The sequence below is a fragment of the Tubulanus polymorphus genome, unplaced genomic scaffold (genome assembly GCF_964204645.1).
Source record: "Tubulanus polymorphus unplaced genomic scaffold, tnTubPoly1.2 scaffold_50, whole genome shotgun sequence".
Classification (NCBI taxonomy): domain Eukaryota; kingdom Metazoa; phylum Nemertea; class Palaeonemertea; order Tubulaniformes; family Tubulanidae; genus Tubulanus; species Tubulanus polymorphus.
This window is the reverse complement of record NW_027437456.1, coordinates 20,988-44,557: the sequence shown is the minus strand read 5'-3', so window position 1 is coordinate 44,557 and position 23,570 is coordinate 20,988. Positions and strand designations below refer to the sequence as shown.

Here is a 23,570-nt window from a genome sequence, read left to right as displayed (position 1 = left end):
TTATTATACAGTAGCAGGGATACTGGTACCCCCATCATTGGTCTCATCCATTATCAATCGTGACAAGTCCCTGTGGATTGCGCGAAGCGTCGCTGTGAACAATCGTGTCGTTTCACTGAGCTTCCAGTAAACTGGTAAACTACACGCGCACGAGCGCCGCAGCTAGGCCCACTGAGTCGGTAAATTGTTATCGACGAAATTTGGAGAGAGAAGGCAGGCATCTTAATCTTATATAATCCTCTACTAACTAGTCTCGTCTAACTCGGCAGTTCTAACTTCGCCGTGTGTTAATAAACCTGGCATCAGATTTTCTCCGCATTAGGGCCTTCGAATTTGATAGGTAGGTTAATCAGAAAATAGTACTTTATTTTGGGTATGCTAATTACTAAATTAGCGGCGCGTCAACAACCCAAGTTTCAACGTTTTGTGTCAAGATTTAAAAACGTCAACAAGCGACAAATTAATAACTTATTAGCATTTCTAAATAAATTTTCTGCCGGGAATGACAATACCAGGCCTAAGTCAATTGACAAATTAGGCTTATCTTGCAGTTCGTTAGTCATTTTCCACGAATTACTTATTTTGGTCAGTTTTAATTTTAATTCATGTTGCTGTAGGGACACACAAGCGTATTTTTTTGCCCGATCACGGCAACTTTATAAATCGACTAAAAAAATCGCTCGTGTCACCACTCACGGTGATGATGATGATGATTTCGTCGGCCGACTATTGCCCGGCGAATCGCCCGTATCAAACAAACTTGTTTGATATTTACGCCGATCGAATGGTCCGCAAATTAGCTCGTCTGCCCGCACTCGGCGAATTTCGCCGAGCGATCCATAAAATGGCATTTTTATCAACCACTAGGATGCATTGTTGATATCATGTGATTTGTTAACTCTCTCGCACTAAGTGGCAGTCACTGACTGAATTTTGGTTTGATCGCTACCTGTACCCACTCGTATCAGACGTACTAATTCGCTGGCGAATTTAATCGTCGCGATCAGGCGAAAAAATACACTCGTATGTCCCTAACTTTAGATAGACTTGGGTTCCTAAATCAACCCCTTGACGTTGAATTCTGATCGGTTGACGCTGGATGACGCTTGTTGACACTAATTATTATGAACGCTTTATTCTAACGATCATGCATGTCCTATAGGCATCGCCTGCCAGCCCTACGAGCAAGTAGTGGATATTTTACTGAAAACTGAATATTCCAGTTAGCATTTACAGGTACATTTTGCTGTAATTTTTGTTGTAATTACTAAAATAATGTTGCAGCAGCAAAATATCCACTTACTTCAGTAGTGTTTTCATTAAGAAATTAACAAGCCAGGTCCCTTTGTAAAAGAGGAGGGTCCCATTTGTCACAGTCCCTGAAATGAAAGCTGGTTTGAAAAACAGGCAGGTCCTTTACAAACAACAGACAGGTCTGGGACCTGGCTCTTATTGAAAACACTGTTCAGTGGCCTATTCAAACTGCCTTCTGCATAAGAAAGCCGGAAAGTTTGGTGTAATTATGGAATTGTCTGAATGTTTACACACAATACTAGATGAATATGATGCTTGCTTTGTTACATTTGCTGGTAATACATTTTGTGTTTTGAATCAGGATGGTGTGTACTGGGTATTCGACTCTCATTCACGTGACTCAAATGGAATGATGACTGCTGATGGATTTGCCGTGATAGTAAGTCATAGAAGTTTAAATGAATTAGAAAAACATTGTCACAGACTTACCGCCTCTATGAATTTAATTGAACCGATGCAATATGAAATAACAGGTGTTGATATAAACTGCTGTGATCAAAAGGATCTTACAGGAGAAACATTAACCACACGCAGCCTCAATCGACCAAAACCGTCCCATTTAAATGAAGTCTTTGATGATGATGTTATAGTTGTGGGTAGCTCCATACATCACACCTCACTAGTATACAGACCTCTAGAAAAAGTGCAGTGTTTGTCATTATGCTCTATTCTAGATATACCAGCACGATCTGTTGTAGGTATTCCAATGGCTGAACTAGGATATGACTGTATGCCTGCATATACTGGACCGCTCGGCTCACCATGCAGTACCCATAAGATAAAAGGTGATGGTAACTGTTTTTTCAGAGCTATCTCTTATTCTATCTGTGGAACTGAAAACTATCACAGGGTCATACGTACAAAAGTAGTAAACCACATGAAACACAACGCAAAGAGGTTTCAACCGCATTTGAGAAATCCAGATATTACTGTAGATCAATATATTGAAGCATCCCGGTTGAAATACGTACAGACATGGGCGACTGAAGTTGAAACATTGGCCACAGCTGATTTACTGCATATAGATATCTATACGCATATAGATGACCAATGGCAACAATTTTCAGGTTCAGTTTTAGCCACTGTTAAACATCAATATGAATCCAATGGTAATATTTATCTTAGAAACAGTAGTGGTATGCACTATGAGGTTGTTGTGTGCGTAAACTGTTCTGATGTATATGATAAAATATGCGCATGGTGCGGGAACGAGTATAATTCAATAAATTATGCCACCAATAACAAACGTGAAGATCAAATCAGGAACAGGAAAGCAGTCAAAAGGCGTTACGATAATCAGCACTATCGGCAGGATAAACTGTATCGCAACAAGATGATAACGTATGCATCTCTAAAATATGAGAACGATGAATCTTATCGCCAAAACCAAAACACAGGGAAAAAAAATGAAGTACAGCAACAGTTTGGAATTCCGCCAGCAGATTAAATTAAATACTGTTAAGAAATACCACGATGATCGTAACTATTGTAATAATCTGAAAAGGAAAGCCGCTATGAACTATAAACAGGATGATGTATTTCGAAATCAGGTGAAAGCGTACAGTATACAGAAATATAAAAGTGACTCTCAGCATCGAGAACAAGTCAGGAAATGCAGTTTTGCAAAATATCAGTATGACACTGAGCATCGAGACCAAGTAAAGACATACAGTATTGTGAAATATCAGAACGACACTGAGCATCGAGACCAAGTTAAGACATACATTATTGAGAAATATCGAAAGGACACTGAGCATCGAAACCAAGTTAAGACATGCAGTATTGAGAAATATCAGAACGACACTGAGCATCGAGACCAAGTTAAGACATACAGTATTGAGAAATATCGGAACGACATTGAGCATCGAGACCACGTTAAGACATACAGTATTGGGAAATATCGAAAGGACATTCAGCATCAAGAAAGGGTCAAATGCTACAGCATTGACAAATACAAAACTAATTTGGACCATCAACATATTGTGAATAACCCACAGTATAGATAGGTATGCACACGACCCGATATTCAAAAATTTTATCAAAGGCCAAAATAATTTTAGGCGGGAAAATGAAAAGGTGAAGAAATTGGATTTCAATTATGTGATATCAATATTTCGGGACACAGCAAAGAGAGGCCCTGAATATGTATGTGCTGTTTGTCAACGTTTACTTTTTCATAATCAGGTGAAAAGATTGGATGTTAGCATGTATAGTACTCGCAGTTCCAAACACGTTCCAAACACAAGCTGTTGCGCGAGAATGCATAACAGATACCTATCTACATACATGTAGCAATACTTGCTCTCAGTCATGTATCTTGAAAGATCAACCCTGTGGAAAATCATGGATATGTCATTGTTGTCACAGTAAATTACTGTCAGCTACTGTACCTTGTGAAGCTGCTGTAAATAACTTGCAATTAGAAAGTATTCCCGATATGCTCACACAACTGAATTCGCTAGAAGTTCATCTCGTTTCAATAAACATACCATTCATTAAAATGATAGCTTTACCGAAACAAGGTCAGCACGGATCTCATGGGCCAGTCGTATGTGTTCCGAGCAATGTAAAAAAAACAACAGACATATTACCACGAAATTCTTCTGATGATCAAATAATGAAGGTAAAATTGAAACGAAAACTTACATTCAAAGGACATTACAAGTATCAATTCGTTGAGCAGAAAAAGATAATGGACGCGTTGTGTACATTGAAATCAATTAATCCGCATTATCGAGATGTGAAATTAAACTATGAGTGGAATAACCCGCTTGAAGAAGTCAATGAAGTATCTGAGAGATGATCCCTTGAGGATGAGATATTAGATACAGAAACAATTGAAAATGAAGAACTGCCCAATCTTGACAATAATTCCACAGCACAAGGACAAAATGATGTCAACTACCAGGAAGAAACTGATGCTGAAAATCTGCATGGAATGTACATGAAATCCTGCCTGCAACCAATTAATATCGGCCAGGAAATTCTTGACGCACATTTCGACGACATTTTGTGTGTGGCTCCTGCTGAAGATAATAGCCCAATAAACATTTTGACTGGTACTGAGAATGAGGAGGCCAGGTGTTTCCCCACTCTCTTTCCGACAGGTAGATTTACATATCATGATATTCGAGGACACAGGATTACTTTATCACGCTACTTACACACACGTTTAATGAATGCCGACCCTAGATTCTCGAGAAACACGGATTACATAATTTATGCACAGTGTTTGTCTGAAATCAACCAGGTCAACTCAAATGTCTCAATTGCATTGCGGAAAGGAGTGAAAGATGGTAAGAAAAGTTTGAATATTGACTTGAATACTTTGAAAAACATTGAAAATATGAACGAATTGTTGAAACATAATGACGGTTATAAGTTTTTAAAACCTATCAGAGGAACACCTCCGTTCTGGGAAGCTGCTCAAAAAGACTTGCTGGCTATGGTAAGACAATTAGGTGTGCCAACATTCTTTGTGTCATTCTCTGCAGCTGAAATGAGATGGGAGGACCATTTAGAGGCTATAATTGGAGTTGATGGTTGTGATAAGCCTGTGAGAGACATGTCATGGTCCGTGAAATGTGGTATATTGAGACGAAACCCAGTAACTGCAGCCAGGATGTTTGATCATAGATTTCGTACGTTCCTCAACACTGTTATCAAGTCCCCTGCACAACCGATTGGTGAAATACAGGACTACTTTTATCGTGTAGAATTCCAGATGCGCGGCAGCCCACATGTTCATGCTTTGATATGGGTGAAAGATGCACCTAAGTCAGGAATCGATGATGACGTTGATGTCACTGAGTTTGTAGATAGATACATAACCTGCAGATTGCCTGAAGAATCCAAAGATCCTGAATTGCATGAGGTTGCCACCAGTGTCCAAATGCATAGTAAAAGACATTCTAAGACATGTCGTAAAAAAGGTACTGTATGCAGGTTCAATTTCCCCAGAAATCCATCCCTACAAACATTTCTAACTCAAATGAAATATGAAGCCCCTCCAACAAGCAATGAACCAGATGAAGAAATTCAGAAAATACAACATGATGCAGCTATGAATGCAATGAGCCCAGCTAGAGCAAAATAGATACTTGGTACTGTGTGGAAAATAATGAATACAGAGTTAACTGAGTTAACAACAACAGAATCATTATTCAGATCAATTGGTATCACACAAGATATGTTTGAAGAAGCTTATCGTTGTCTATCGCGTAAAAATGGTGTTGTGTTGAAAAGAGAACCAAATGAATGTTGGGTAAATCAATACAATCCTGCATTATTGAGAGCCTGGCAAGCAAATATGGACATCCAATATGTGACTGATGCATTCGCATGCGTAGTATTTATTGTGTCATATATCTCAAAGAGTGAGCGAGAAATGGGTCTTTTGTTAGAACACACCAGGGCGGAGGCTGCAGAGGATAATCAAAGCGCTAAACAAGCCATTAAATCTCTTGGGTCAACCTCCCTACATAATCGTGAAGTCTCTGCACAAGAAGCAGTGTATCGCGTATGTAATTTAATAATGAAAGAAGGTTCAAGAAAAGTTCAGTTTATTCCAACTGGTGACAATATCATTAAATTGAGCAAACCCTTGAGTGTATTGCAATCACGTAACGCTGATCATGATTTGAATGATGATGACGTATGGATGACAGGTATTGTAGAACGCTATCAAAATCGCCCTGATGATGAGGAAAAAATGTGTCTCGCACAGTTTTGCTCTAAATACAGAATTTTAGCCAAATCACAAGTGAATGAAAGCAGCATAGCATTGAAAAATGACACTGGATATATCAGAGAGCGAACAAACACAGCCCCTGCAGTTGTCAGATATGCCCGATTTTCTCAAACGAAACAACCAGAAAAACACTTTCAAACCAGTCTACAATTATTTCTGCCGTATCGACAGGATATACAATTGAAACCCCCAGGATTTGAAACTTATGAAAATTTCTATGAAACAGGACATGTGCGTATAGGATTAGGGCCGTTAGTAAGTGTCAAAGAAATTGTCAATGAACATCGCAGTTGGTTTGAAGCAGATATTGACACATTTGACATGGCCTATGAAATGTTGAACATGTGTGATGAATATGAAGATGCATGGGCCCAAATTGCACCTGAATCTTAACATGAACGACTTGAGACTAATGATGAATCTACATCTCGTTCTTCTATAGATGATGATGAAAGTGACCCTAATGATATTCCAGATTTACAAGACCCCGATGGACAAATATCTACACGAAACTATGCAATTGAAAAATCAAATTCAATGAACAAATACTCTGCCTGGAAAACAATTCGCTCTTTAAACATTCAGCAGAAAGAGGTATTTTACAGAGTCAGACAGTGGTGTATCGATTTTGTAAACGGAAGGAATCCGCAACCATTTCATTTATTTTTAACTGGAGGCGCTGGTACAGGAAAATCACACCTTATTAAGGCTATTAATTATGAGGCATCACGAATACTTGCTAAGACTGCTACAAACCCTGATGATGTAACTGTTTGCCTGATCGCACCAACAGGTGTTGCTGCCTACAACATAGGGGCTACAACTATACACAACACCTTTTGCTATAAACATAGGGGCAAAATTACCATATGTTCCTCTAGGTGATGAAAAAATATCAGAATTACGAATGAAATTCAACAGTCTTCGAATTGTTATAATTGATGAAATTTCAATGGTTGATCATAAAATGCTTGGGTATGTGCATGGAAGATTGCGACAGATTAAACAGTGCGCAGATTATTCACCATTTGGTAATGTCAGTATAATAGCTGTCGGCGATTTCTATCCACCTGTGAAAGGTAAACCGCTCTACTCTGCCCCTAATAACACTGTTGATTTATGGACTGATATATTTAAAATTGTAGAATTGAAAGATATAATGATCCCATTTGATTTGTTTGATGCATAAAGTTGTTGAAGGATGTTACTGATGATCTCACTGTTGATTATTGATTGATTTTAACAGAAATGTGAGAGATGTTACTGGGGAGCTTGCTGTTGATTACTGATTAATTTGAACATTTTCTTTCATTTTTCAATGAAACGTTACAGAAAAAAAATTATTACTGATAGCACATTTCAGAGATTGGCAACCCTGTATTCATTTCCAAGCATAAGTCATACATTTCTCAAGCAAGAAAATTATGAGCTTGTAATTTTTTAGATATGTTACAATAAACAGATCTTGTCTATCTATGAAAGAACATTTTTTCAGTTATATGCCTTGATTTTCTATCCATTTTTGCAGTTGTACTCATCAAGAAACTGGGCCGTACATGTTTTCATGAGGATTACCTATATGCATTTTAATCTCCCGTGCTCTTGCCTAAAAACACTAATTGTGCCTCATCTTTGGAACAAAAGCGATCAATTCTTGAATTTAGACTGTGGTGCCTAGTGATGGGTCAATCAATGTCTTCGTAAATCTACTTGACTGCCTGTGGATTACCGTCGAAGCTTGGCTATAGATATAGATAAGACAGCTTTATTCCACCGAGAGGCACTATCCAGCTGGTGCTGCCATCCCCTGGGTTTCAGTCTAACTAATTCTAAACCATGAGAGTAAAAGCAGCGTTTTTAGAAATTGTTTATGTTGCTTCCTTCAAAAAGGTTTTTGCATAATTCTTTTTGGTCTCATTTCTGACGATACATCTGTATTGAGTCTCTCCCGTACAGTAATCCCAGCTGCATCACATCATCTTTATGACATATCAACAATAATTTGAACTCAATTAGTACTCACCATGTGAGGGTCCATTTCACTAGTGAAATAATTCCGCACGGGGTATATTATTGTATTGTGATAGAATCTATCGGGTGTATACAATAAATCTCTTTCTTCAATCCTTTTTGATTCATGCTAATAAGATTCCCATTCCTTCAAAGGCACAAATTGTGTAGAATTGCTTATTTTTCAGCTATCGCTTAGACAATGAAACACTACCTATAAGTATCGAAAATGATACAGCCGTGCGGGAAAAATAACATTAACTAATGACGGTCATTCCTACCGGTTCCTGAACTTCGCTGAAAAAGCTGAAACACTGAAATAAAAACGCTGAAATTTCAGGGAATTTCCGAACAACGCCGAAATTTCAGGGAATTCCCGAAAAACGCTGAAATCGTGCTAGGTACCTTCAATACACGTTTTGAAATATTTTCCGCGCCGGTGTCCGCTGCCGAGTCTTGAACCGTGTTTTAGTCTCTACCTTCGGTTACAGAGACATGCATGGACAGTATGTATGGAGCATACTTCTAGAGGGCCATTTGTTGGACAAATTAATTCGCTTGAAATCCGGATGTTTAAATGCATTCAGGCAGCATAATGAGGAAAACCCATTCACAAGCCGTGCAAGCCAACTTAAACACTATGCTCAATATTCCAAGAATATGGTTTACTTCTGCAAGACGCAAAAAATCTTATCTGACCGTTCATGTATAAAACATGATTACGTCACGAGCAACTTTTCTTTTGTCAACACGGGCGACGGACTATGGTATTCTCTGAAGGAGGTAAATTAAATTTGACAGCTAGTTATATAAATGATGCAGCTTTTGGACAAAAGGGATCTAATTAAATTTCTTTCTAATTCACCGTGGAATGGAATGGATTGACGCCAATGGCATGCATTAGGCCCCTACGTATGGGTCATACTAATTAGCGTCAACCAATTAATCTAAATCGGGCAAACCATTCAACAACTGTGAATAATTCATTTGCTGTGGTGTGATAATAATTAGTTTTTTTTGAAGAAATGACATACCAACTGTTAGAAAAATGTACCGATTCTTATTTTTAGACTGCTACTGTATCTATAAAAGGAGGAATCATAGACAAAGTTGATTTGCTTAGCTGGACACACTTCTTGTCAAGTACATCATCTCAAGTACTGGGTGTTTTGTAAGTTTAATTTCAGTATTTATTTACAAAGTGCTGTTCCCTCGGACCTCAAACTAGGCCCACCCACCCCATAGGCTATATAGTCCAGGGTGTATTAGCCACTATTCTTTTATTTCCTACTTAATTGCACCCTTTTCTATTTTTAGACTCGGGGTAAGAATGTGCAAATATTTTTAGATACTGAGAAATCAGATGGCACCAGTAAACTTCATCTGCGAAATTTGCAGCAGGATAGCTGAACGACACAATTTTTAAAAATAAAATGGCTATTCGAATGCTATTTCAGTAATAACTTGATTCAACCAGAGAGAAATAAGTCAATTGCGGATGTACAGTACACCCACTTTACTTCCCCGTCTTTCCTGGTACCTAATTTTTAGTCTTAACCTAAGCGATATTCTAAGGTATGCTAGTGGATTTCATTAGAATATGAAGCAATGGAACCAGAATTCTAGCCAGAGTTAAGCGAACTATTGATTCTGATATAATGTAAGAACTGATTTCCTTTGTGTACTCTTGCAGAATGTGTTATGTATTATTTCAAGCTGTTAAATAATATAGTAAGACAAACGTCCAATTATTGGATCTTTATTGTTGACTCGTTTAATTTTGTGAGTTAAGAGTTCCAGTCAATCCACAATGTGCAGTGCCTAGCCTTCATCTACACTAAAGCCAAGCCTGTGTATGGGAAAATATCGTTCGACTCCTATAGGCCAGACAAATCAAAGCGTGCAATACATTGCAGATAGTAGTCTCCGGCAAGTCGAAAGAGAAAGTAGACTCGAAAAACATGTCGCCCCATTGAATGGGGCTAAATTTTCGATGTTAACGGCCCGACAGCGCTTTTGTAACGATGATTCGTGAAAAAACACGCGGGCTATTTGTAGATCTCAGTGAGCTGAACGATATTATATGGATTGTATATGAAACAGCGGTAAGGTAACAAAGCCTATGTTCTTTTGGTAAAAATAGTGTGGAAGAAAATAATAATAAATATAGCTGCAAAGCAGCGATAACGGGTTTTCTGCACAGTCTAAGAATCCTGTTCAACGGTGGATTTCGACGAAGCATTTGATAAGGCACAACATCAGCCGTTACTAAACAGGCTATTAGGAAACAGTATCAATGATAGGTCGCCCAAATGGCTCAGCAGTTATCTCTGAACGAAAACTTGTAGCTAAAATCAACGGAACGCCTCATCTTGGAATGAGTCGGTCAAACTAGTGGAGTCACGCAAGGTAGTATCCTAAGTTGTCTTCTGTTTATTGTCCTGACAAATGGCATACACAGTAATCCAACATATACCAGACCGAGTAAATTTCCAAATCGACCTTAACATGCTGTTCGACCAAAAAACTTAATGTTCCAACAAGAAAATCTTGTTCCAATCAAAATAATTCTGTTTGATCGAACAATACGCTTTTTGCATGAACCAAAAATTTTCTTCATTCTGACAAAAATGTGTTCGAATAAAAAGCTATGTTATTGTTGAAATGAAAAAAAAATTGGTTGAGCGAAAACAATTTTTTTCGAACGAATGTTTGAATGAAAACAATTCTGTTCGATTGAACGAAATACTTAATACTTTCGGTTCGGAGAAAAAACTTTTTTCAATATACTTGTTCGAACGAAAAACTTAATGTTCTGACAAGAAAATTCTGTTCAAATTAAAACGATTCTGTTCAATTGAATGATTGTTCGAACAAAAAACCTTTCGTTTGGACAAAAAAAAGTTTGTTCAACTTTGTTCTAACGATTTTTTCAAATTGGTTCAATTGTATAGAATATTATTGGTTCGAACGAAATAAATTTTGTTCCGACGAAAGAATTTTCAAGCGAAAGGTCTTTTGAACGAAAAAAAAGATATTTCTGGTGCTCCACAGTAACTTAAAGCCAGACGTAGGTTGTTCTTGTGACACGATGCGATCCTCGCGTTGCATCGCAAGTTTCGATGCAAGTCGCTTGCAATACGATTGTGTGCGACTAGTTTCTGCCAGTGGCAAGAGCGCGTCGGTTGGTCGCGTCGCAGAAAGTAGAACACGTACGAATCCATGTGACTGGCGTTGCTGAAAGATGAGGACGCCAGTGATAAAACCAAAATATTGAAGTGTCGCAGGCGCTAAAACCGCAACAAAAAGAAAAAAAATTGTCGCGGGCGATAAAACCAAAATAATGAATTGTCGCGGGCGATAAAACCAAAATAATGAATTGTCGCTGGCGATAAAACCAAAATATTGTATTGTCGCGGGCGACAAATCCAAAAAATGAATTGTCGCGGCAGAAAAACCAAAATCTTGAATTGTCGCGGGCGACAAAACCAAAATAATGAATTGTTGCGGGCGATAAAACCAAAATAATGAATTGTCGCGTGCGATCAAACCCCGACAAAATAAAAATTGTCGCGGGCGATAAAACCAAAATAATGAATTGTTGCAGGCGATAAAACCAAAATATTGAAGTGTCGCAGGCGATAAAACCGCGACAAAAAGAAAGAAAATTGTCGCGGGCGATAAAACCAAAATAATGAATTGTTGCGGCGATAAAACCAAAATATTGAATTGTCGCGGGCGACAAAACCAAAAAAATGAATTGTCGCGGGCGATAAAACCAAAATATTGAATTGTCGCGTGGGACAAAACCAAAATATTGAATTGTCGTGGGCGACAAAACCAAACTAATGAATTGTCGCGGGCGATAAAACCAAAATAATGAATTGTCGCGGGCGATAAAACCAAAATAATGAATTGTCGTTGGTGATAAAACCAAAATGTCGCGGGCGATAAAACCAAAATCAAGAATTGTCGCGTGCGACAAAACCAAAATAATGAATTGTCGCGGGCGATAAAACCAAACTAATGAATTGTTGCGGGCGATAAAACCAAAATAATGAATTGTCGCTGGCGATAAAACCAAAATAATGAATTGTCGCGGGCGATGAAACCAAAATAATGAATTGTCGCGGGCGACAAAACCAAAATTATTGTTTTGTCGCGTTATTTTAGTTTTGTCGTTTTGTCATCATGTCGCCCTCATTTGCATATACGTGTTTTTTTACGCATGGCCCTTATCAGCCACCATACTAAAGCCTTAAGGTCGCGTAAAACTCGATAAACACTTCAAGCGACACAGCGAACGATCTCCTTTCCCCCACAGCGAACGCTTAACCTAGTAGAGGCTACTAGCCTATGTAGGCCTATGTATATGCGTAGGCCTAACATCCGGACAGATTGGTCGTAGGCCTATTGAATTTAACAACCCACCTAAATATCGTAAATTTTGTTTTGAAGTTCAATCCAATGAGTCCGTTAATAAACGCAACAATTGTAGTGTTTGTTTGATACAGTAAAGCTCAGTACCGGTAGGCCTAAAGCCGCGTCAAACTCGATAAACACTTCAAGCGACACAGCGAACGATCCCTTTCCCCCACAGCGAACGCTTACTCCGAATGTCAAGTGTGAGTCCAGCATACGGATAGGAGTGTGTTATATACTTGTATTTAGTAAATACCTTGTGCATTTGACAATGATCGGTATGTACTGTAGGAAATATAGAGTATTGATGGTATTGATATAGAGGTTGAAGCCCGCGGCCGAATAAAGTAATATATTCTTTTATTTTGATACCTCGTCTAACAGCTTTTCTCCGCTATATCTCTTCGGCGTATTTCGTTTAGGCCTACGACTCCCCGGTACACTTATGATTTATCTTATTGAATAGGCTACACGGTTAATTTGATATAGAAAAATAGGTATTGCTAAACTAACTGCTTGACGCCCGCAGCCAAATCACTGGTAGTAATAAATTAATTTGTACTCGATTTGATTCTCATGATGAGGTGAAACTCGCAGCTGATCCCCGGAACGACGATGTAGTGCCACACGTCGATTCGTCGATGTTAACGGCTCGACAGTGCTTTTAAAATCTAAAGTAGTAAATTTCCTGTATATCGGTAATACGATTTGATGAGGAAAATGGGCTATTGTTAAAATCAGTTTTTAAAAACCGCGACAGAATGTGCAATATTTGGGTAATAAATTTGTTAATTTATGCTTGAATTGATAATTGATGTGACAAGAAACGTGCGGTAGATTTCGGAAAGAGGACTTAGAAAAACATGTCGGCTCGTTGAATGGGGCCCGACAGTGCTTTTGTAACGATGATTCTTCAAAATACGCACGGGGTATTTGTAGATCGAAGTGAGCTGAATGATATCAGACGAATTGTATCGACAACAGTGGCAAGGCTATTAGGAAACAGTATCAATGATAGGTCGCCCAAATGGCTCAGCAGTTATCTCTGAACGAAAACTTGTAGCTAAAATCAACGGAACGCCTCATCTTGGAATAAGTCTGTCAAACTAGTGGAGTCACGCAAGGTAGTATCCTAAGTTGTCTTCTGTTTATTGTCCTGACAAATGGCATACACAGTAATCCAACATATACCAGACCGAGTAAATTTCCAAATACCAAAATAATGAATTGTCGCAGGCGATAAAACCAAAATATTGAAGTGTCGCAGGCGATAAAACCGCGACAAAAAGAAAAAAAAATTGTCGCGGGCGATAAAACCAAAATAATGAATTGTCGCGGGCGATAAAACCAAAATATTGAATTAGAGGTTGAAGCCCGCGGCCGAATAAAGTAATATATTCTTTTATTTTGATACCTCGTCGACATAACAGCTTTTCTCCGCTATATCTCTTCGGCGTATTTCGTTTAGGCCTACGACTCCCCGGTACACTTATGATTTATCTTATTGAATAGGCTACACGGTTAATTTGATATAGAAAAATAGGTATTGCTAAACTAACTGCTTGACGCCCGCAGCCAAATCACTGGTAGTAATAAATTAATTTGTACTCGATTTGATTCTCATGATGAGGTGAAACTCGCAGCTGATCCCCGGAACGACGATGTAGTGCCACACGTCGATTCGTCGATGTTAACGGCTCGACAGTGCTTTTAAAATCTAAAGTAGTAAATTTCCTGTATATCGGTAATATGATTTGATGAGGAAAATGGGCTATTGTTAAAATCACTGTTTGAAGACCGCGACTGAATGTGAAGTCTGCGGCAATAAATGAGTTCATTTATACTTGAATTGATAATCGAAGTGACAGTCGGCCTGCGGGTTGATTTCGGGATGACGACTCGAAAAACATGTCGCCCCATTGAATGGGGCTAAATTTTCGATGTTTACGGCCCGACAGCGCTTTCGTAACGATGATTCGTGAAAAAACACGCGGGCTATTTGTAGATCTCAGTGAGCTGAACGATATTATATGGATTGTATATGAAACAGCGGTAAGGTAACAAAGCCTATGTTCTTTTGGTAAAAATAGTGTGGAAGAAAATAATAATAATAATAATCACGCGGATATCAATCGGGTTTTCTGTGAAATAACAGAAAACCCTAATAATAAGAAACACGCGAATCTCAATAGGGTTTTCTGTGATGTAACAGAAAACCCTAATAATAATAATCAACAGAATTACAAGAGGGTTTTCGACGAAAGTCAGAAAACCCTAATAATAATCACGCGAATTTCGATAGGGTTTTCTGTGAAGAAACAGAAAACCCTAAAAACACAAGTTATGCTGGATTCTCATATTCAAATTTAACTCAAATTCAAATTTATTTTATTACATAATATTTACAAAGCATATCATTGGTTCATACAGTCATAAAAATTAGGACGGAACAAATATTATAGAATTTTCAAAAAGGCAATGAATTTCTATAACTAAATGAACATTATTTTCATAATTACTCAGATCATGAGTGACTCACCTGTTTATAAGGAAACACGCGCAACTAGTGGAATAGGTTTGATTTACACACATGTTGCAGGTATAAATTGTTTATCACTATAGAATTTGCAATCCATAAAAGCCGAAATCAACATCAGCGGGAAACCCAGACCAAATCAATTCATAAATTATTGATTGAATCTACACTACACCATATGTATTTATTCAAATATTTCAATAAATAGATTAACTTCTTAAATCTATTCAAAATCATAATACGTCCTTATCTGTAAATTCACTCAATCGATCGACTCAGCAGGTGCTTAAGATGAGTTCTTAATAGGACGGATCCATTTTTAAGCATGGTGATGATACAGTATCATGATGTTTGAATGCCAAAATAAATGCCTGGTCAAATAAATTCATATTTGTTGATTATACGTCCGCGTATGTTCGGTTTCAAAGCTGAATCATATTTGACGTTTACACAGTGGTGGCATATTAGGTTCGAATCTGTCAATGCATTTTATTCTATGTATCGGTATTTCAATTTACTACTCATTTCATTTCATTTTTTATTTCAATTCCCATCATTCTCAATGGCTTTGCAGAAAACCCGTCATCTCAGGGATGAAAACGGCCCATATTGAAAAAGTCTGAAAATATTTGAGCTATAAAATACGGTCCCAATTGACAAGTTACCCGGGCATTTGCTCGACCGAGCATTATGTCAGAAAGTTGTTTACTCGGCCGAGTGATTGTTCGAATTCGACGATCCACTCGGCCGAGCTCAGTAAAACTTAAGTTCTTTACTCGGCCGAGTAAACGATAGAATTCGCCAATCTACTCGGCCGAGTGACTTATTAAATTCTGCAGTCACACTCGGCCAATATATCAGTAGTTCGTTCGTTCTGACCCTGTCAGTCGAGCAAACAATTGGTTCGAAAATGTCCGTGGGTGCCACGAATCGCCGAAGCACCCATTCAGCATCTTCAAGACAAGGTTTTCGAAACCTCCTAACCTTATCGTGTACGACAATGCTTGTAAACTACATCAGTACTGTTTAAATAGGTAAGTGTTTTCACTTCAGTTGACAAATTGTCCGTAAGAAACTTATTCATAGATATGAAAAATCGAGTGAATCATCTTTCTTGTTTTGATTATTTTGTAGAGAACCAGAATTCTTCAGAAATACAATGTTCTGTGATGACCGCTTACACTGGAAAAATCACACAGGGTAAATATTATGTTACTGCGCCTGATTCGTACAGATATATAAAGTTGGTGTCACTTTTCCGCCATTTATAGTATCCTCATATAAACACACATTTTTGGTCCCCCACAATTCCAGAGTGGAGTCTAAATAAATTGAATACGTCTTTTCATTTTAGTTTGGGAGTATCAATCCTTTGTGGTTAAAGCAGTATCATTGTAAAGAGTTCATACTGTATTGAAACATTTTTGATATGTTGAATCTACTATAATTACAGGTGCGATGGATATTCTCTCGACTTGTACAAAGCGAATGTGGATGTCACAAATATCAACAGCCAAGTCAACGAACAGTTAGAATCACAGTTAGCATATATGAAGCCTGAGACCTTTATGCGTCACTTTCTTTGTTCCTCGCAATAAAAAACCGAGATAAAAGAACGAAAGTATAATAAATTTGATATCTGAATCTATAAATTGAATTTTATTAAAATAAATGATTAATAATAATATGGTTAATGATAATAATTTGGTTTAGTGAATTCGTTTTTTCTTCTGGCTGTAATCCTGCTTTTTTTTCTGTCAATTTCCTCTTCCTTTTGGTCCTCTCCATCTTCTCTTCCAAGACATACGTCTTATTGCCCGTTTCTTCTGACATTTCAGTAGAGTGGAGTGCCGAGACATCTAAATCTGAAATTGATATGGTATGACATTCACAATTAAAGTACATGCATAATCATAACAATGAGGCTTTTTCATTAATTAGATTGTCTGCCCACAAAAATCAAATCTTCCAGAGGAAGAGGTAAAAAAACTTCATCATGTGGACGGAAAAGGAATAATGTTATTATTTGGCCCTTTTTCATGCAGTCAATGATATTGGATGAGGCTACATGTAAGGCCACATAAGAAAAAAACTTTTCTCAGGCGGGGCAATCACAGAAATTGGTAGGTAGGTAGGTAGGGATTTTTTTCTATAGAAAACAAATTTGAAATGATTATTTGAAACGACTAAATATCGGGTTGGTCGGGCTGAGAAACGGTTTTCTTCTGGTGTGGCCTAATGAATAAATGAAATAATTGTTAAACATGTACATACCAGGGTATCCAGTGATGTTGAATGCAATGACATCTGAAATTCCTCCATTCTCGATAGCATTCATGATCACTGACTCGGACAAATGCTGGTAGAGATGAACCTAAAGCTTCTACAATATAAGAAACGAAGCAATCACAAATTAATGAACAATTTGATTAAGAAATATTAAATGTTTGGCTGCTCGAGTTCACCGATGCTAGAAACTGGATATAAAAAGTGTTGATGCATGAAAACTGACATTTAAGGTATAATGGGCTGGTGTTCACAATTTACAAGTGAACAACACTACAATTTGTAACAGGTTAACAATATTTCTGATGGCTAATCAATTTAGTTCAATTATTAAGGGTATTAACTTGAATTCATTTTTCATTTTAGACTACCTGATTCAGTAATATAGGTGGTTGCTGCAGGTTGATTGACTACTTCTTCAGTACCATGTACAGGGTCTCCTGAAAATAAAATAATACTGTTTGAGAGGATTTATCTTTATAACAACAAAGATAAATTCTCTCAAAAAAGAATAGACGCAACCCATATGTTTTTATTATCTCAAACCAGTAGCTCACATTTCCGGAAAATCTGTAAAATTTGATAACAAATAATGGCTCTACTTTGATTTAATTATTTGTATTATTCATTTAAAACCTTAAATTTGACGTATCATGCTTGAGTTCACATGTTTTCAAAAGGCAAAATTAGTTAATGCCCAAAATTCTAGGCCCGCTCATGGTCACCTAATGAATTCTCTTCGATGGTTAGTGTGCAATTTATTAACACAATTCCCAAGTTTGTTCTTTGGTATTTTTTATGGTAAATTTACTGTATTAGTGATGAAATGATAGACAAGGCCATTTTTTCTACCTTAAAGGACATTTTTGCGGTTGCATTATACTCTTAATTGCTTGATTTTTGCTTTAGAACAATTTTATTAGTGGTTAGAATTAAATTTATTTTTGCGTACCTGTCAAGTTTTCACACTTATGAAAAACATAGGCCGATCTGAAAAATTCTCCTTACAACATCTGCGTAAGGTTCCGAGCGCGCCTCGACGGGACGAATATCACATCGGGGATTCCTCCACGGTAGGTTTTCAGGCCACCACTGAACACGACATGATTCATCTCCCCAGTGTGGGCTGGTAGAACTCATTCCACTTAAAACTTTGCTCAAATAAACTTATTTAGTGAGCAGGACTCTGGCGTCATCACTAGGCAGAGAATTTAAACTTCTGCCGTATACCTCAGTTATATTTGGAAACTGATTCGAAGTGATCAAGTTTTCACTTTCAACTATTCCTGGTTGCTCGTCAGGTGTAACTCCATCACAAATATCCAATATCCGTGTTTTCAACGACTCTTTTAAAACATTGCTCCCCGTTATCGCAACTCCTCGATCTTTAGTTTTCACGTTCCTGTAGATAACTACGGCTACCGCCTCTTCTTTCGATATTTCGGTATACCGTTTTATCGCTTTTTCGACGGATTTCCATGCTTTGAGGCTGGCAGAATTCATTTTGTTGGTGTGTCTCGTTGTTTTATCTCAATAATGTTTAAGATGTTCTGGCAGTAGGCTATTTATATAATTGTATAAGGGCGCAGGGACAATACGTACGGCAGGCGAACTAGGGGAAATCTACCTACTAAGCTACATGCATGACAAACTAGGGGTTACTACAACTATTCAACGTAGACACATTTTCACTCATCTGCACTCTTCCTTCAAACATCATAACAAAGAAGGGGTAACTTTTATATCTCGTGAATCATATGAACAATAACTTTAGTGCATGCTATTAATGATTTTTGAAAAAGAAACAAACTTTAATGTAATACAGGGGCGGATCCAGGGTGCCTTCCATGCCTTCCGGAAGGCAGTCAAAAAATCCCAAGCGTCCCTCTTAAAGGAACGCATTTTTTATTTTTAAGTGATAGTAAAAAATCTACAATAGCAAAGTAGCATATAGATTATAATCGTGATTCGAAGTGAACCTTTTCCGATGAGTTTTCGTGTGGGGGGGGGGGGGGGGGAGTCGGGCACTGGAGATAACGATCTGTAACCCCAGGCCGGCACATTACAACCCGCATGAACTGAGAGTCGTTATCAAAACTTCCGATGCCGATGTCCGCAGTTTTCCGTTGCCGATGTCCGCAGTTACGGTATTCTAGTTTTCAATGGTGGTTCAGCGGAACCAGTTAATCACTCTAATGCTGCCACTGGTGACCATCCGCATGATATCGTCGAAACAACCACGACATCCAGTTCTGACATCACGGAGAGTGCTGAAGCCGGTGACCACCCACATGATATCGTCGAAACAACCACGACATCCAGTTCTGACATCATGGACAGGGAATCAATTACACCACCATCTAATGCAGTGATGATTGAAACTCCAGTAATTGTACCAACTGATAGTGTACCGGTACCCCAGATTTCATCGAATGATCATCATCAAATCATGTCTGCCTATGAGAATCGTGACACAAATAATAATAATATGATGAGTACGTTTGTATGCGATAATTTTCTTATTTAATTCTCTGCATGTGTCAACAGGGGGATCCATTATCTATTCTGAAGAAACATTTGGAGAAATTATTTGGCAAGATTGCGGCGTATCCCCTTAATCCGCCCCTGGATTAAGTTATAACTTTTATAGGCCAATGAATGGTTGCCAAATATTGCGTGTTATGGAGCTTTCCAGGAATATTTGTAAGTTCTGTTTTGCTTGTTTGAATGTGTGCATGTACAGAATTTGACTTTATCTGTTGTTTTGTTTTCAGATATTGGATTGTTAATTGGCAAAACAAGGACAATGAAAGATGCTGAAAAGTACAATGCTTTATGTAACTTGTGGGTGCCGACAGAAAAGTATAAATTTCCCAAAACGGACATATATGGCTTAAAAACCGCTCATTTAATGCTGATTGGCTCAAACAATTCCATTGGTTGGCATATTCCGAGGAACTATCAGGTGCTTTCTGTCGACCATGTGTTTTCTTTGGTCGCACATTAGAAAAAAACGATGCCAAGTTAGAACGTTTAGTTTCGACTCCCTTTATTGACTGGACATGCGCAAGTTCTAGATTTACATCCCATAGGGATAACTCTAAAGTACATCATGATGCAGTTTGCTGTGAGAAAATGTTTCCCAGTGTAATGGAATCCCAAACCCTTGGAGTCAACAATTTAACGAGTACAACAAATCAAAAACGAATTGCTGAAAATCGCAAAATTCTGAAATCCATTTTGAAAACTGTCATATTTCTTGGGAATCAAAATATCCCATTGCGTGGACACCGTGATGACTCGAAACATCTGGATTTAGAAAGTAATTCTGGTAATTTTCAAAAGTTATTGGAGTTTCGATGCGATGCTGGTGATGCAACACTGATGGAACATTTTAAAAAATGTTCAAAAACAAGTACATATCGTTCTAAAACCATTCAGAATGAACTGATTGACTGTTTGAAAGAATGGATTCAAAAAACAATTATAGATGACATAAAAATGAACCGTTACTTCTCAATTTTAGCTGATGAGGCATCGGATTGCAGCAACATAGAACAGATGCCTCTCATTCTGAGATATGTTGATTCGAATGGTGAAGTTCACGAATCTTTCCTGCAGTTTATTTGGTGTGATTCTGGTACATCAGGGGAAGAAATAGCCCGACTATTGATAGAAACAGTTGAAGGCCTTGGCCTTGACACGAAAGATTGTAGAGGACAATGTTTTGACGGGGCTGGAAATATGTCTGGTGTATGTAAGGGTGCGTCAACTCGCATTAAAACACAGTATCCCAAAGTGAAATATGTACACTGTGCATCTCATCGTCTTAATCTCTGCGTCACGAAAACTGCATCAGTTGCACAGGTGAAAAACATGATGGACACTTTGGGGGAATTGTCGAGATTTTTTTCAAATTCCCCAAAACGACAAGGTGCACTCTCTGAAAAGATCAAGGTACTGTGCCCTGAAAGTAAGCGCTCAAAGCTGTTGTACATTTGTCAAACTAGATGGGTCCAACGCCTAGATGTAATGGAGGTGTTTTCGGATATAGTGGTGGCTGTCGTTGAAACCCTGGATTTGATAAGAATGAATGCAGAAAAGCATTGGAATCCAGATTCTGTGGTAAAAGCAAATGGGCTCTACCATGCGATTACCAATTTTCCGTTCATTGCCGCTTATATCTTGACACGTGAATGTCTGAGTGTGACTACTAGTCTGACCGTAAAGTTGCAGTACGCGAACCAGGATTCCAATCGTGCATATTTGTGCTTAAAAGCTGTCCGTGATACTATCGAGAAATATCGATCAAATCTCGACTCCTACTACCTATTATGGTTTCAACAGGCTACCGCTTTAGCCAGTTTGCTTGAAGTTGACATTCAAAAACCCCGAACATGTGGTCGTCAGACTCAGCGAAGCAACATCCCAGCTGAGTCAGTAGAACAGTACTTCAAACGTGCTATTGCTATACCAATACTGGATCATTTGTATTTCGAGATAAATGATCGTTTTTTCAGTGGTCAGGAAACTATTCTTTCTGCATTCTCCGTGTTGCCAGCAACGGTTTTAGCTAAGAAAGAATGGGCGAAGCCATTCAAAGAATTCTGTATGGAGTACATTGATGACCTGCCATCACCTAGTTCTTTGAATGTTGAACTGCATCTTTGGGAATCTTACTGGAAAAAGACAGCTGAAAGCAAGAAAGAAGTTCCAAAACATCTTACACAACTCCTACCCATTGTAGATGCTGACTTGTTTCCCAATATCAGGGCAGCATTAGTGTTACTGGGGACTATGCCCGTTACATCATGTGAGTGTGAACGCTCTGTCTCACTTCTGAGACGTCTCAAAACTTATTTGCGAAGCACCATGAATCAAAGCCGCATGAATGGCTTAGCTCTCCTTTCAGTCTATAGTTCCCAGAAAATTGACATTCAGGCAGTGATTGATATATTTGCCCGTCAGCATCCTAGAAAGATGGCGCTGCTAGATATAATAAACTAGAACTGGTATTCATGACATGATTGAGTTTTGTGTTCAGCAGATATTGTTGTTTGCCTTTGTGACTGGTTTACTGCTGTCAGGACAAAATATGTATTAATGGGAATTTTTTAATGAATTTATTCTTATTGCTTGTGGTTTTGTGTACAGTATAAACCGTTAAATATCAGAAATTACAAGTTTTAATAGCTGTTTGTGGTAAAATGTTTTGAAATATATGGTTGATTATGTCAGATTATGAAAAGTATTATTTGGAATTTATTTGCTGGAATGATTTACTCAGCATTGTAATTCAGAGCTGAATCAATCAGTATTATTATATAGTATAATATAGTTCAGTATCAGTAGATTAAAGTTATTTTGATAAAAATAACATTGGATATTGATAACTTTATGAGATAAATGTTTATTTTGTAGTGTATATAGTAGTTTTATTTTCTTTCATAAATGTCTCATTTGCAATGTGTGAGCTAACTGAAAAATAGTGGAAATATGGTGCAATTTGTTGGTATCTGGGTATGTCTCATTTGAAATTTATGAGAGTCTGTGTGTTTTAACTGAAAAATATAAAGTTCAAATATGTATTTAAGCAATAAATCGGTATTGAAAATAGTATTTTATGCATACATTGTACATTATATAACAGGATCCTAGTGCAATGTACTCATATAATAATATAATTGAGATAATTATCTCAAAATGCAATATTAAATAAGGAAATATTTAAATTGCCATTTTCATAAATGTTGTTTCCAGTATGTATTACAAATATTCACTTTATGCAATCTTGTAATATTATGTAAGTTGTAACCATACCATAAAAATGCTGAAAATGAAACTGAAAATAAATATATATATATATAAATCTTGAACATATGTCTTTCTGCATTTTGGATTTTTGGTTGGAGACTTTGCTTACATCAGTGTTTAAGGCTTTATTTTGGATTGTGAGGATTGAGAAAAATATGTCCTAGATGTTGGGAAAATGCATCTGAGGACATGAAAATTAAAAATTTTCTTGGGGCAGACCCCACAAACCCCCACCGGCGAGGGGGTTACCCCGCGCTCCCCCTTTGGGTGCCCTCATTTCTCTTAGAAGGCAGTCAAAATATGCCCCTGGATCCGCCCCTGCAACGATTATAATATTATATTATAATCGTTCGTTATTTAATACAAATTGTGATGATGCAACAATTTGCTACGTACATGGACCGGATAATTGAATAAAAGGCCACGCAAAATAAGAAG

At 37.7% G+C, this 23,570-nt stretch overlaps 3 protein-coding genes across 3 annotated transcripts; all 3 read left to right on the top strand.

Moving 5' to 3' along the window:
• Positions 1 to 5,434: 5,434 nt before the first annotated feature.
• On the top strand, positions 5,435 to 16,565 carry LOC141914585 (uncharacterized). The gene is made up of 5 exons (XM_074805813.1): positions 5,435 to 6,410; positions 6,507 to 6,857; positions 6,946 to 7,143; positions 16,167 to 16,232; positions 16,486 to 16,565. Exons 1-5 carry the CDS (start codon positions 5,435 to 5,437, stop codon positions 16,563 to 16,565), a joined length of 1,671 nt encoding a protein of 556 aa, XP_074661914.1.
• A 3,075-nt stretch (positions 16,566 to 19,640) lies between these two features.
• LOC141914588 (uncharacterized) lies at positions 19,641 to 20,601 on the top strand. Its single transcript, XM_074805815.1, has 2 exons — positions 19,641 to 19,813; positions 20,093 to 20,601. Exons 1-2 carry the CDS (start codon positions 19,651 to 19,653, stop codon positions 20,323 to 20,325), a joined length of 396 nt encoding a protein of 131 aa, XP_074661916.1. The 5' UTR covers positions 19,641 to 19,650; the 3' UTR covers positions 20,326 to 20,601.
• Positions 20,454 to 22,325, top strand: LOC141914584 (52 kDa repressor of the inhibitor of the protein kinase-like). Its single transcript, XM_074805812.1, has one exon. It carries the CDS (start codon positions 20,454 to 20,456, stop codon positions 22,323 to 22,325), a length of 1,872 nt encoding a protein of 623 aa, XP_074661913.1.
• The last annotated feature ends 1,245 nt before the right edge of the window (positions 22,326 to 23,570 follow it).